The sequence below is a fragment of the Bufo gargarizans genome, chromosome 4 (genome assembly GCF_014858855.1).
Source record: "Bufo gargarizans isolate SCDJY-AF-19 chromosome 4, ASM1485885v1, whole genome shotgun sequence".
Classification (NCBI taxonomy): Eukaryota; Metazoa; Chordata; class Amphibia; order Anura; family Bufonidae; genus Bufo; species Bufo gargarizans.
Genome location: NC_058083.1, coordinates 384828738 through 384845117, shown reverse-complemented (window position 1 = coordinate 384845117; position 16380 = coordinate 384828738). Strand labels below are relative to the sequence as shown.

General features: G+C 43.2%; 1 protein-coding gene across 2 annotated transcripts in view; it reads left to right on the top strand.

Moving 5' to 3' along the window:
* RMDN2 (regulator of microtubule dynamics 2) overlaps positions 1 to 16380 on the top strand; it is a 125503-nt gene that overhangs the window by 100587 nt on the left and 8536 nt on the right. For both annotated transcript variants that reach the window (XM_044291670.1, XM_044291669.1), the window contains exons 9-10: positions 15773 to 15826; positions 16153 to 16233. In XM_044291670.1, coding sequence (XP_044147605.1) covers positions 15773 to 15826; positions 16153 to 16233 — 135 coding nt within the window. The remainder of the gene's footprint in view (positions 1 to 15772; positions 15827 to 16152; positions 16234 to 16380) is intronic.

Genomic DNA, 16380 nt, shown 5'->3' with positions numbered 1-16380 from the left:
GTCACTTTTTTTGAGTTTCTACTCTAGGGGTGCATCAGGGGGACTTTAAATGGGACATGGTGTCAAAAAACCAGTCCATCAAAATCTGCCTTCCTAAAACCATATGGCATTCCTTTCCTTTTGCGCCCTGCCGTCTCGACATACAGCAATTTACGACCACATATGTTTCTGTAAACTACAGAATCGGGGCAATAAATATTGAGTTTTGTTTGGCTGTTAAACTTTGCTTTGTTAGCAGAAAAAAAAAGATTAAAATGGAAAATCTGCCCCAAAAAGTTAAATTCTCAAATTTTATCTCCATCTCCCATTAATTCTTGTGGAACACCTAAAGGATTAACAACGTTTGTAAAATCAGTTTTTAATACCTTGAGGGGTGTAGTTTATAGAATGGGTGGTTTCTATTAAGTAAGCCTCATATGTTCCTGCAGAGTCGGCCACTGGCAGCACTAATTGGACAATGTCAGACTCTGCAGGGACCCACCGCCAACTGGCATCACCATGGAAACATCGAGTCCTAAGAATACATTTTCCAGAATTATCATTTCATGTTAAATCGTTAATTTCTAACGATAATTTGTTTTCCCTTAGTCCTAACAGCAGCACAGATGGTGTTAACTGCCCCCTGTGGACTGGTAGGACCGGCGGAATTTTTAATGAGCCCAAGAACCAATAAACGATCTTCAGCTCCCTGAAAGGGAGGAGATCACCCCCCAGCCCACCGTGTTTTTAACAAGCATAATGTATTTAGGGTGGGATATTTGTGTGCTGCTGTTAGGACTAAGGGAAAACAAATTATCATTAGAAATTAACGATTCCCTTACGTCCTACCAGCAGCACAGATGGGGAGATAGCAAGAAGAATCCCCTAGGGAGGGTCCTCATGCCTGGCAGAACTAAGAACTGTCTGCCCAAAGGCCGAAAACTCTGCCATCCTAGCATCTATCCTATAATGGGAGATGAAGGTTGACTCCGAGCTCCAGATCAACTCTAAGGGAAGAAGTCTTCTTTCCGCAACAGAGGTGGAATCAGCCCTAGTAGAATGGGCTCTCACAAACTCCGGAGGATCTAGGGATTGGGAGACGAAGGCCTCCCTAATGGCCTCCTTGATCCAGCGACTAATGGTGGCTTTAGACGCTTTATGGCCTTTAGACTTACCGGCAAACAGGATAAGGAGATTATCATCTATCCTGAATTCTCTGGATCTATCCACATAGACCTGGAGGCACCTTGAAATATCCAGCGGGTCTCTTGCTGGAGTATCAGAGGAGGAGGCTAAAAACAAAACTGGTAAGGAGATTACCTGGTTGATATTTTGGAAGGTAGGCACCTTAGGCCTGAAGTAGGGTAAGAACTTCAGGAGTACTCTGTCCTGTAGGAAGATAATATTGGGGTGAATCGCAGAGAACGCCTGCAATTCAGAAATCCTTTTGGCTGAAGCTACAGCCAGAAGAAAAACCATCTTTAAAGTTAGAAATCTGAAATCGACCTCCTCCAAAGGCTCGAAGGGGGGAGATGCTAGCCCCCTGAGCACTACTGAAAGATCCCACTGGGGAATGGGTTTCAGTATAGTAGGCTTTAGTCTTTCAGCTCCCTTCAGGAAGCGTTTAATGAGTGGGTCCCGAGAATGCGGCCTGTTGAGACAGGCCGAGATGGCACAAATCTGTACCTTCAAGGTAGCTGGAGAAAAACCCTTTATCAAATCCATCTTGAAGAAATTGTAATATCGCAGGAAGGGGCGGATCTGCAGACGCCACCCGTTTGGAATCACACCATGACATGAAGATTCTCATGATCCTGGAGTAGGCCTTCTTCGTAGACTCTGCTCGGGAATGCGACAAAGTTCTCAGGACCGACTCGGCAAGCCCTTCTATGTTGGGAAGGGACTGATCAACCTCCAGGCTGTCAGGTTGAACCTGTGCAGATCTGGGCAGAGATGAGTGTCCCACGACACCAGGGTCTGCTCCGGGGGGAGTCTCCAGTATTGTCCCCGACTCATCTGAATGAGCTGGGTAAACCAGGATCTCCTGGGCCAGAACGGTATGATGGCTATTACCGAGGCCTGATCCTTACGGATTTTCATCAATACCCTCGGTATCATGGAAAACGGAGGGAAGATGTAAGCCAGCCTGAACCTCCACGGTATCGACAGAGCATCTATCGCCAGGGGGTTGTCTTCCCTGTAGAGGGAACAGAACCTCAGCACCTTGGCGTTGAACTTGGTTGCCATGAGATCCACCTCTGGCATACCCCACCTGTGAACGAACTGCCTGAAGATCTCCGGATGCAGACACCACTCCATGGTCGGTAATCCTCGACTTAAGCGGTCCGCTATCATATTGAGGGAGCCTCGAATATGAGTGGCAGATAGATGGGAAAGGTTCATCTCTGCCCACCGAAGAATTCCCCCGATCTCTGATAGAAGGGGCAATGATCTTGTGCCTCCCTGCTTGTTTATATAGAGAACCGCAGTCATATTGTCTGACTGGACTTTCACTGCCTTGCCCCGAATCTGAGGGGCGAAGTGAAGGAGGGCTAGCCGGATAGCTCGCATCTCGCGAAGATTGGAAGAAAGATGCCGCTCCAGAGGAGACCAAGATCCCTGTACTGGGGATCCGTCCAGGTGAGCGCCCCAGCCTACAAGGGACGCGTCTGTAGTCAATATGACCCAAGTTGGTTGGGTTATAGACTTCTCTGCTGGCAGATGGAACCACCATCTGAGGGAATTCCGGGTTTGACCGGACAGGGAGCACAGAGAATCTAGCCCCGCAGGGCTGCCGTTCCATAAGCGTAGGACCTCCGACTGAAGAGGACGGAGGTGCCATAGTGCCCAAGGGACTGCGTCCGCAGCCGCTGACATGAGCCCCAGAATCTTCATGAGAGTCCGGATAGAGACTCGACGAGGGACATAAAGGACCCTTGCCAGGTCCTGAATTCGCGCTCTCCTTTCTGGAGTCAACTGGAGGGACATCTCCACAGAGTCGACCACGAATCCTAAATAATGGATTGAAGTCGATGGGCTCACATTCGACTTCTGCCAGTTGATGATCCAGCCTAGGCGGAAGAGAAAGGAGATTGCGATCTGAAGATGGTGGGTAAGGATCGGAACTGAAGAGGCTATGAAAAGCCAATCGCCCAGATAGGGAATAATAGTCAGTCCTTGAAGTCTCAAAGCTGCCACCACCGACACCACCACCTTGGTGAAGATAAGGGGGGCAGAAGAGATTCCGAAGGGAAGCGCAGCGAACTGAAAGTGCCTGCGAACCCCCAAAATCTGGACCGCGATCCTGAGGAACTTCCGGGAAGTGGAATGGATCGGGATGTGAAGATACGCATCCATGAGGTCCAGAGTGGCCATGACGTCCCCAGAGTTGAGGATATGGCTGACTGACCTTATGGTTTCCATGCGAAACCTGGTTTTCCTTATACTGTAAATCGATTGAGGAATCTCAAGTCGATGATCATCCGGAGATCTCCCGTCTTCTTGGGAACCAGGAACACTGGAGAATAAATCCCTAGGCCTCTCTCCCCTGCCGGCACCTCCTCCAGGGCTCCCTTGGAGATATAGTCCAGAATATAGGATTCTAGGATCCTTTGTTTGACAGGGCCGAAGTTTCGTGTTGTGATGAATCTCTCCGGAGGGGGGGAGATGAGATCTACCCGGTAACCGGCAGAAATTATATCCTGAACCCAGGGATCCGCAATTTGCTGGGCCCAAACGTCCTTGAAGTGGGAGAGACGGCCCCCCACGGGAATTTGGGGGAGGGGTACGGGAAAATCTAGAGGAGATACTGCTGGGGCAGCAGGGCTTATCCAAGAGCCTCGGAGAGGCCCATAGTCAGAAGGGTTTTGCCTCCCTGGTGGGTTTGCGGGAGCGTCTCGAGAATCTACGCGACGGCCCGCCCCCAATCTCTGCGCCTAGCCTGCTGCCCTGAACGGCCTCCGTCCTTCTTATCCTGCCTGGGGCGACCCCGAAAGGGCTGCTGGGGGAGACTCTTCCCTTTTTTGTCGGAGAGTCCCTCCATGATTCTGTCCAATTCGGACCCGAACAGCCTATCCGGTTCGAAGGGGAGCCCGCAAAGATTGAACTTGGACACGTTGTCCGCGATCCATGTCTTCAGCCAAAGCGGTCTGCGGGCAGCTGAAACCAGAGCCATGGTGATGGCGGCCAGCTTCAGCTGCATTTGGGTAGAATCGACCAAGAAATCCATAGCCAGATTGGCTGACTTAAAGGCTGCCAAGATGTCATCTCTAGAAACGCTCTGGTCCACGTCCGTCTGGATCTGGTTGAGCTTGGAGCGTTAAAAGGAGGCTACCTCAGTGGCTGCAATTGATATTGATGCGGAGGCAGCAGCCGCCGTGTAACCCCTTCTAATGGTGCACTCTGCCCTCCGGTCTAGAGGGTCCTGCAGGCTAGACCCATCGTCTGCAGGGACCAGAGTGCGCCTGGACAACTTGGCTATTGCCATGTCCACCTTGGGAACGGAACCCCACGTTTCCACCAAGGGTTTAGCCATCGGATACATGAGCTTAAACTTCCTGGTAAGGACTGGGCCTTTCTCAGGCTTTCTCCACTCTGTATGCATCACAGAGAGGAGGGTCTCATCCGCTCTAAAGACACGCTGTGTCCGTCCGGCGGAATCGGAGGACTTCCCCATGTCAACATCCTGGTCCCCCGACCTGATGGACTTCAGCAACTTCTGCGTTTTCTCTGGAGGAAAAAAGCAAGAAGTTAATTCTTCTTCCTCGGAAGAAGACCCCAACGAACAGGGAGTAGGTCTCTCGACCGGTGCAGCCACTTCCATGGGAGTCTGAGAGGATCCTGGTAGCCTCTCATTCAGCAGGCGCACTACTCCCTTAATGGAATCATCCACATAGGTCTTTGTCCATTGAAACATCTCCTGCATCGTGGGTTCCGTGGATGACTGTGTGCGGCAACTCTCGCACCTAGAGTAAGGGTAGTTGTCCTCTAGAGGAGTGTTACACTCATAACAGGCCAAATGTTTCCTTTTGGCCGCGGACTTCCGCTGATCAGGATTCTTAGGGGAAGCCATAACTGTAAGAAAAAGAACAAACAGGTCATAACACCTACAAACATCAAGTGGAGGTGAAAACGAGACCATATGGGCGCCCACCAGCACTGAAGAAATTAGAGCTGTGAAAAAAAAACAAGCCAAGTGATATACTAGAATATATATCAAGCACAAGGGAACTCTGGAGCTAGCTTGTGAAAGCGACGCAACCAGAGCACTGAATGACAGGCTCTGGGCGCTTAAAAAGAGGAAGCCTCGAAACCAGCCCAGAGAAGTAATAGGGCCTATACCAGGCTCAAATTAACCCTATGGGACTCCCCAGGTATCCTGAACCTTCAGGGTTCTGATAAGGAGAGAAAGAAACGAGCGGTGAGCCTTAAACTAAAGCTCACCGCATCGGACGAACAAACCGGAAGTGACGTAGCGCACTAAGTGCGCGTCACTTCCGGAAGATGGCGGCGCCCATGGTGCCGCACACCTGTCGGCGAGGAGAGGAGGAGACACCGTAAGACGCCGCAACAAGCGGAAAAAGAGAGGGGGAGAAAACCCCCCTCCCCTGACGGTAACCTGTATCCGTAATGACGCCTAAAATAAAGGCGATAAGGGCAAAAAAATAAAAAAAAGGGCAATTTCCTATAAGATGGAAAAAAGAGCCCCTAACTCTCTTCAGCTCCCAGAAGGAGAGCGATCCGCCAATCCACCTGTCCAAAGGACAGAAAAAAACACGGTGGGCTGGGGGGTGATATCCTCCCTTTCAGGGAGCTGAAGATCGTTTATTGGTTCTTGGGCTCATTAAAAATTCCGCCGGTCCTACCAGTCCACAGGGGGCAGTTAACCCCATCTGTGCTGCTGGTAGGACGTAAGGGAATTATATATTTTTTTTTTACAGAAACAGACAGGTCAGGAGTAGTGACCGGTTCTCTTTAAAGGGAGTCTGTCAGAAGTTGTGACCATTCTAAACTATACAGGACACGGTAAAATGTTAAAAAGAAAAAAAAAAAGTCAAAGATACCTTTTCTTAAGCATCTGTTGTCAGATGATCTAATGTTCAAGTCTCATAGGGGGACTTTAGAAAGTGAAGAAAAAAAATACAAACATGCCTTTTCTGGAGCTTTTATTATCAGGAGTAGTCTGATTATGTCTTTAAGTCTTCCAAATTCTGCTCCTGCAAGTGTACTGGAGTTGGTGGTTCACAGTAAAGTTCACTCTGCATCGTGCTGCTTTACATCTCATCCCCTCTCCTCTGGGTGACAACTGTGGTGCACTCCTGGTTGGATGTTTCAGCTGTTACTCAGAGCAGAGGGGGAAGGGTAGTGAATCAACTCGGTGCAAAAACATTTCACAGGGAAGCTATACACCCTGGGCACTTGCAGGACCAGAACCTGGCAATATAAAAATTAATATTAACATTACTTGTGATGGCAAAAGCTCTACAAAAGGTAGGTTTGTACTACTCTCCAGCCTTTACCTAGTCCTGTCAGCAGTTTAGTAGCCTTTACATAGCTGTAACGGGTTCTATAGCCAAACATTGTGCTGACCGCTCTGAATAGTATAGTCTAAGGCAGGCATGCTCAACCTGCGGCCCTCCAGCTGTTGTAAAACTACAACTCCCACAATGCCCTGCTGTAGGCTGTTAGGGCATGCTGGGAGTTGTAGTTTTGCAACAGCTGGAGGGCCGCAGGTTGAGCATGCCTGGTCTAAGGGGATATACAGGCATTCACAAGAGCCTGCCATGAAGCAAGATTGACTTGGCACAACCTTGGTTTGTCTTCAGAGTACTTGTGGACTGACAGTGTAGCAGGTGACCCAAAAGAAGAGTGGTCAGTTAGCTGGGTTTAAAACCAGAGAAGCACAGCAGGTACAAAGGGCAAAACAGAATCAAGTTCAATGAACAGTCCAGAAGTCATTTACCAACTCTCACTTAAACAAGGGTTAATCCATCAAGAGCAAAGCTGAGGTCAGAGTAACAGGATATCCACGGTAAGCTATCAAACACTGAACCAGACAGTAAACTCAACAACTATCCTCAGAGAGCTGGAGGAAATACTTACATCACATCAACTGCTGGGTGTGGCAACATAACAGAGTCCAGATAGCAAGGGAGTAACAGTGAAGTTGAATATGCCAAAAAGATCATTTAGTAATATGATTGTACAACTAACACACATGTTGGCCAACCCTTACATCAGCATTGCCAGAACGGCAGTGACCAGCATAAGGCAAGTTCATGACTTGAGGTGAATGTACAACTTGTATGCAGTAAGCTTATGAGCTCCCACCCAGTGGTGACTGTAGTCAGTGAGAATTCTATCTATCCATGGTATTTGACGCCCTGTACAAAAAATTGAAACTGATCCATGGAAAAAATGGTGTTCAGGGTAGAGGCACTTTAAGAGTCTATTTAACCCCTTAGGGACCGGGCTCATTTTCACCTTAAGAACCAGGCAATTTTTTGCAAATTTGACCGGTGTCAAGTCGCTTTGACTTATCCAGGCCTTTCTGAGATTGTTTTTTCGTCACATATTGTACTTCATGACACTGGTAAAATGGAGTAAAAAAAAAATCAATTGTATTTATAAAAAAAAATCCAAATTTCCAAGTTTCAATTTCTCTACTTCTATAATACACAGTAATACCTACAAAAATAGTTAATACTTTACATTCCCCATATGTCTACTCCATGTTTCGATCATTTTGGGAATGACATTTTATTTTTTGTGGATGTTATAAGGCTTAGAAGTTTTGAAGCAAATCTTGAAATTTTTCAGAAATGTTTAAAAACCCACTTTTTAAGGACCAGTTCAGGTCTGAAGTCACTTTGTGAGGCTTACATAATAGAAACCACCCAAAAATGACCCCATTCTAGAAACTACACCCCTCAAGGTATTCAAAACCTGATTTTACAAACTTTGTTTACCCTTTAGGTGTTACACAAGAATTAATGGAAAATAGATATACAATTTCAGAATTTCACTTTTTTGGCAGATTTTCCATTTTTATAATTTTTTTCCAGTTACAAAGCAAGGGTTAACAGCCAAACAAAATTCAATATTTATGGCTCTGATTCTGTAGTTTACAGAAACACCCCATATGTGGTCATACACCACTGTACGGGCACACAGCAGGGCGCAGAAGGAAAGGAATGCCATATGGTTTTTTGAAGGCAGATTTTGCTGGACTGTTTTTTTGACAACATGTCCCATTTTAAGCCTCCCTGATGCACCCCTAGAGTAGAAACTCCAAAAAAAGACCCCATTTTAGAAACTACGGGATAGGGTGGCAGTTTTGTTGGTACTAGTTTAGGGTACATATGATTTTTGGTTGCTATATATTACACTTTTTGTGAGGCAAGGTAACAAGAAATACACCGTTTGGCACCGTTTTTATTTTTTGTTATTTACAACATTTATCTTGTGGCGCAGTGTTTATTATTGTTTGTTTGTTGGTCGTTCTTTTACGGCCTTGTTTTTTTTTTTTTTTCTTTAATATAAATGAAAACTTTACATCCAGTGTCTTTTATCCTGCATACTTGTAATGTGATGAGCAAATTATACTGTACTGTACGGTAATTTGACATTGTGGAAGATGATGTATGCTATGATTTTCTAATAAAAAATTTGTGAAATAAAAATTAAGTTATGTACAACGTTTATCTGACAGGTTAGATCATGTGGTATTTTTATAGAACAGGTTATCACGGACGCGGCGATACCTAACATGTATACTATTTTTTTTATTTATGTACGTAAGTTTTAGTGTCTCCATATTCTGAGAGCCATAGTTTGTTCAGTTTTTTGGGTGATTATGTTAGGTAGGGTCTAATTTTTTGAGTGATGAGATGACACTGTTTTATTGGCACTATTTTGGGGTGCTTATGACTTTTTGATCGCTTGCTATTACACTTTTTGTGATGTAAGGTGACAAAAAATGGCTTTTTTTTTTACACCGTTTTATTTATTTAGTTTTTTACAGTGTTCACCTGAGGGGTTAGGTCCTGTGATATTTTTATAGAGCAGGTTATTACGGACGCAGCGATACCTAATATGTATACAATTTTTTTATTTATGTAAGTTTTACACAATTATTTCATTTTTAAAACAAAAAAAATCATGTTTTAGTGTCTCCATATTCTGAGCTATAGTTTTTTTTTATTTTTTGGGCGATTATCTTAGGTAGGGGCAAATTTTTTGCGGGATAAGGCAACGGTTAGATTGGTACTATTTTGGTGGGCATACGCCATTTTTATCGCTTGCTGTTGTACTTTTTGTGATGTAAGGTGAGAAAAAAATTGTTTATTTAGCACAGTTTTTATTTTTTACATCTGAGGGGTTAGGTCATGTGATATGTTTATAGAGCCGGTCTATACGGACACGGCGATACCTAATATGTCAATTTTTATTTTTGGGGGGAAAATGACGTTTTTTGTTTATTTTTACTTGAAACTTTAAATTTTTGGGGGAAAATCTTTTTTTTTCACTTTATTTTTTGTCCCACTTTGGGACTTCAACTTTAGGGGGTCTTATTCCCTTTACGATGCATTCCAATACTTCTGTATTGGAATGCATTGCCTGTATGAGTAATACTGTGTGTATTACTCATACAGCTTCCGGCCTGTGAGATCCAGGGGGCTGGATCTCACAGGCTTGTCACCAGAAGGCAGCGCGATGCCTAAGGAAGGCATTGTGCTGCCTTCCATGCCATCAGGTCCCCCCTACAGCCGCACAGAGACACGATGGCACTGCCGCCAGCCGCCGCATCCTGGAAAAGTCTCAAACCGCAGGAACTACACATGACTTACCGGTACGTCATGTGTCCTTAAGTAACGGGACCTCATGCCGTACCGGTACGTCATGTGTCCGTAACAGGTTAAAGGGAACCTGTCAACGAGATTTTGGGTATAAAGCTGAGGACATGGGTTGCTAGATGGTCGCTAGCACATCCGCAAAACCCAGTCCCCATAGCTCTGTGTGCTTTTATTGTGTAAAGAAACTGATTTGATACATATGCAAATTAACCTGAGATGAGTCCTGTCCCTGAGATGAGTCAGGGACAGGACTCATCTCAGGTTAATTTGCATATGTATCAAATCGTTTTTTTTTTTTACACAATTAAAGCACACAGAGCTATGGGGACTGGGTATTGCGGATGTGCTAGCGGCCATCTAGCAACCTATGTCCTCATCTCTATACACAAAATCCCGGTGACAGGTTTCCTTTAACAGCAGTAAAAAAAAAAAAAAGAGAAATATGAGAAGCTATTTGTTATTCAAAATCGGACCTGTTAGAGTGAAAGGAGCCCCAATAAGTAGGTGAAGGATGAAAATACATTAGCTCTAAGGTCTATATGTATAATATATTATATAGTTTAAAAAATATTGAGGTAGTCATATGTAGTATTAGTAAAGTCAAGGGATTCCTGCTTGGTGACTAAGAATATTTTATCAGTGGATCGAGCAGGAATAATTTACTATCTTCTTCCTCAGCAGTGCCTCAGAGTTCTCTCTAGATTATGTTTGTAATGTTTTAAATGAGTGAGTTTGTGCTAGAACATACAGTATTGGTATAAAGTGGATTATTCATGACATTTTGTTAAAAATTGCAGATATTGGCTTTAAGCTGAATTATTGTCATATGTTTCTGTCTCCTGACAAGGGTGTATTTTGTAAGAGACATCACAATGATTACCAAACTGTGTGTAGTACTGTGTCATTTTTTTAAATGAGTCCGAAATCACATGTTCTAATTGCAGACATTATTGTTCCTCATAGTCATGACACTTTGGTCTTCATTTCTCCATTGAGTCACAATATTTCCTTAATTTTTTGTTATCCAGAATCTTTAAAAAATAAATACATCATTGTCATGTGGCAGAATTTAAATACAATATAATTTAAATCTATCTATCATTTCCCTAGTTAAGTCCAAACTGCCCTTCAGTTATTCTGAAGAACAAATAGTGGGTTCAACAGTCAAACCTGTAAATTGTCATATGAGGGCTATAAACGGTGACAGAGAAAATGTGTTATTAGTTTAGATGTGTTTTCATCTAACATGTTTTGTGTAATTTTTTAATGAATGATATTTTGCGTTGTTTGGCTTCTATAGCTTATTAGTGTAATAGCATATAGCAGTTGCAGAATGCAATTATTTGGCTCTTTCTCCTGTCCGCCATCAGCTATGAATTCCGTATAGGAGAAGATGGCCTTTGACTGATTTATAACAGGATAGCATTTTGCAGCTGACTATGTAATCAAACTAATCTTGTAAAATCTTGCAGGCAGGGTCCTCTACCCCTCTGTACTAGTCGGTTAATATGTTTCATGCTTATTTTACTTTTTATTATTTTATTTTATTATGTATGTATACCCCTTCTTAGATGTGCAATGCCATGGAAGTAATGGCACTTTCAAATGAATAATAATGAAATAATCAGTAAAGAAAAACTGGCTACAGACTTGTTTATAGCCTTTATCGCTCAACTCCCTTTGACCCTCTGCAAATAGTCTGTGTTCTGGAAAATTTGGGTTGAATTTCCAAATGTGAAAATCTGTTCGCTCATTTCTAACTAGATACTTTTTAATCTGATCTCCAGTACTCAGACTAATTAGCAGAGCATACCTGCAATAACTCACACAGCACTATCTGGGTCCATTCTCTTGTCTTAGATGCTGCTGTTCTGCTCCGGTTATGTAATTGGTATTGAGCTGGAGGAAGGACCATACATGATTGCATGCCCTGAGTGCTGCTGCGTCACATACTGCAGGGAAGAGGCACTCCAGCAAGCAAATCGCCCCCTTTTTTCTTTGTTTTCATTCTAGGGAACGGATCCCCACGGATCACACATTTGATGGTCTATCCTAAAACGAATGCTACTTTCACACTCACGTTTAGTGCGGATCCGTCCTGGATGGATCCGTTCAGATCTTGAGGCTATAATTGCATCTGAGAATATAGATGTAGTGGCTGTTACTGAGACGTGGTTCAAAGGGAGTAATGACTGGGATATATCAATACCAGAGTTCTCTCTATACAGGAAAGACAGAGAAGGGAAGAAGGGGGAAGAGGTGGCCCTTTATGTGAAAGATAGCATAAAATCTAATTTGATACAAGTTAGCAAGAACAATTTAGAGTCAGTTTGGGGTACCTTGCAGCTTGATAATCATAAGGTAATTTGTGTAGGTGTGATATATAGACCACCTAGCCAAGTCAAAGAATTAGATGATCTACTAGTTGAGGAAATAGCTACAATGACATTGAAGGGGGAAGTTATCATTATGGGAGACTTCAATCTTCCAGATGTAAACTGGAAAACCAAAATAGCTAGTTCTGCCAGGAGTGCAGATATTCTAAATTCCCTACTGGGATTATCTCTACAGCAAGTTGCTGAGGAGCCAACCCGGAAGGAGGCCATTTTAGATTTAGTATTCACAAATGGGAATTTGGTATATGATATTACTGTAGGGGAAAGCTTGGGATCTAGTGATCACCAGTCAGTGTGGTTTACGATAAGTACAGTGACTGAGTCACACCACACAAAAACAAAAGTTTTAGATTTTTGAAAAACAGACTTTTCTAAAATTAGATTAGTGGTATACGAGTCCCTATCAGATTGGAACAGTTTCATTGGAGTCCAGGAGAAATGGGACTACTTAAAAGTGGCACTATTGAAGGCAACAGAAAATTGCATTAGGCTTGTCAGGAAAAGCAAAAAAAGGAAGAGACCACTGTGGTTCTCAGCAGAAGTGGCCAAAATCATTAAAAACAAAAAGATAGCATTTAGGAATTATAAGAAAAAACAAAACGAGGATGAAAGGCAAATTTATAAGATTAGGCAGAGAGAGGCCAAACAAGTTATAAGAGAAATTAGCTCAATCAGGGAAAAAAGGCGATAAGGCATTCTTCAGATACATAAATGAAAAAAGGAAACTAAAACAAGGAATTACCAAATTAAAAACAAAAGGAAGGTATATAGAAGAAGATAAAGAACTAGCTGACTGCCTCAATGAATACTTCTGTTCAGTTTTTACAAAGGAAAATGAAGGAAAAGGACCTCCGTTAGGAAAGAAGACTAATCAATCTTTTGATGCATGTGTCTTTACAGAGGAAGAGGTTCTAGATCAGCTGTATAAAATTAATACAAATAAGTCACAGGGGCCTGATGGGATACACCCAAAGCTATTAAAAGAGCTCAACGTTGAACTAGCAAAACCATTAACAGATTTATTTAAAGGGATTCTGTCACCAGGTTTGGGGCTATAGAAATACGGACATGCACGGCTAGATCGCCGCTAGCATGTCCACAATATATGTGTCCTATAGGGCTGTGTGGTTTTAATTTCTTTAAAAAAGGATTTTATAGATATGTAAATGGGTGTTAAATGTGTCCAAGGGGATGTACGTAACTTACTTGTGCCCAGCCACGCCCGCCTGTGAAGGAGCCCAGCATCGCCTATGTCTCCTTCTTTCATCAACGATAGATAGCCGTAATCTCGCGATGCGCGAGCTCGCGCATGCACAGTGCCGGTATAGTGTTCCTTCCTAGTTTGACACGATCTCCCTGAAGTAAACCCATGCTGTTTTTAATCTTTCAATCCATGGGATTCTAGATGTTCCACAATCCTCTCCTTAAGTATGGTTTCCATTAATTTCCCCACTATTAATGTCAGGCTTACTGGCCTATAGTTGCCCGATTCCTCCCTACTACCTGTCTTGTGAATGGGCACAACATGATTGGTGATTGGTTAAAGGGATTCTGTCACCAGGTTTGGGGATATAGAGATATGAACATGCACGGCTAGATCGCCGCTAGCATGTCCGCAATATATGTGTCCTATAGGGCTGTGTGGTTTTAATTTCTTTAAAAAAGGATTTTATAGATATGTAAATGAGTGTTAAATGTGTCCAAGGGTATGTACGTAACTTACTTGTGCCTAGCCGTGCCCGCCTGTGAAGGAGCCCAGCACCGCCTATGTCTCCACTCTCCTCCTTTCATCAACGATAGATAGCCGTAATCTTGCGATGCGCGAGATTGCGCATGCGCAGTTCTTTCCCTGAGGCTGATGCCAGCACAGGGAAGGAACACTATACCGGCACTGTGCATGCGCGAGCTCGCGCACCTCGAGATTACGGCTATCTATCGTTGATGAAAGAAGGAGACATAGGCGATGCTGGGCTCCTTCACAGGCGGGCGTGGCTGGGCACAAGTAAGTTACGTACATCCCCTTGGACACATTTAACACCCATTTACATATCTATAAAATCCTTTTTTAAAGAAATTAAAACCACACAGCCCTATAGGACACATATATTGCGGACATGCTAGCGGCGATCTAGCCGTGCATGTTCATATCTCTATATCCCCAAACCTGGTGACAGAATCCCTTTAACCAATCACCAATCATGTTGTGCCCATTCACAAGACAGGTAGTAGGGAGGAATCGGGCAACTATAGGCCAGTAAGCCTGACATTAATAGTGGGGAAATTAAGACAATGTCATAGAGCAGCAGGAAATGCTAGCAGAATGCTTGGGTGTATAGGGAGAGGCATTACCAGTAGAAAGAGGGAGGTGCTCATGCCGATCTACAGAGCACTAGTGAGACCTCATTTGGAGTATTGTGCTCAGTACTGGAGACCATATCTCCAGAAGGATATTGATACTTTGGAGAGAGTTCAGAGAAGAGCTACTAAACTGGTACATGGATTGCAGGATAAAACTTACCAGGAAAGATTAAAGGACCTTAACATATATAGCTTGGAAGAAAGACGAGACAGAGGGGAAATGATAGAAACTTTTAAATACATAAAGGGAATCAACAAGGTAAAAGAGGAGAGAATATTTAAAAGAAGAAAAACTGCTACAAGAGGACATAGTTTTAAATTAGAGGGGCAAAGGTTTAAAAGTAATATCAGGAAGTATTACTTTACTGAGAGAGTAGTGGATGCATGGAATAGCCTTCCTGCAGATGTGGTAGCTGCAAATACTGTGAAGGAGTGTAAGCATGCATGGGATAGGCATAAGGCCATCCTTCATATAAGATAGGGCCAGGGGCTATCCATAGTACTTAGTATATTGGGCAGACTAGATGGGCCAAAAGGGTCTTATCTGCCGACACATTCTATGTTTCTACATAATACAACTGTCTGCACCCGTCCAGAACGGATCCGTTTGTATTATCTTTAACATAGCCATGATGTATCTGTCTTGAACACCATTGAAAGTCAATGGAGGACGAATCCGTTTTCTATTGTGCCAGATTGTGTCATGGATCTGTTTGGCTCAGTTTCATCAGACGGACACCAAAACGCTGCAAGCAGCATTTTGGTGTGCGTCTCCAAAGCGGAAAGGAGACTGAACTGATGCATTCTGAGCGGATCCTTTTCAATTCAGAATGCATTAGGGCAAAACTGAACCGCTTGTGAGAGCCCCGAATGGATCTCACAAACGGAAAGCCAAAACGTGAGTGTGAAAGTAGACTAAAGCCATCAAAGTTGTATCCTGGAAAAACCCTTGAAGTATCAATAAAGAACCTATTTTTTATGAATGATTGTAGATTTCTGTTTTAAATGGGCAATTAACTCTAATACACTGCATATTGTGTTAAACTTGTTATAAGAGCAAGAGTATTCAATTTTGATTACAAAGAGAAAATTAATAATGTCTCTCCTTTTATTTCTTTTGCCCCGGTATTTATTGTATCTTTGTTTGCTTTTAGATTTCTTTTTAATATTTTCTTTTAATTATAGGCTGAAGAAATGCAGCCTGGCTACTCCAAATACAACTACATGTATATGGCAAAGGTAGGCGTCGTACACACTGCCATTCTAGATCTGTGTTTCAGAGCTTCCTTAGCCCTCTGTATGCCTTTACAGTGCTTTAGCGTGATTCAGATTTTATATGGATTCATACAAACTGCATGAGGAAAAAAATCATGCCATGGCCCATGACGATGCTTATTATTGATGTATTCACCATTAAAAGCAAAGGCACCATATAGCAGCTTTTATCTGTAATACAGCTAGTAGGGACTTTTTGTGTCCCTGTACAGTTTACTGTCCCTCATTAAGGTATGTGGATTGTATTGCTTTACTGTTTTTACTTTACTGTTCTTTATATTTCATCCCAGTGCTACAAGGACCTAGGACAAAAAGCTGTTGCACTGAAATACTGTGATGAAGCATCCGCAATGCCATCCGTAACTAGAGAGGTGAGGACTATAAGTAATAGGGTGCTAATGCAGTTCAATCGATATTAAATTGATTGAATCACTGGCCGACGAGCTATGGTTTTTGCTGACCTTTGTGAGATTTCAGACTTATGTATGCATTTTGTATATGGCGACAGATTTTCTTTA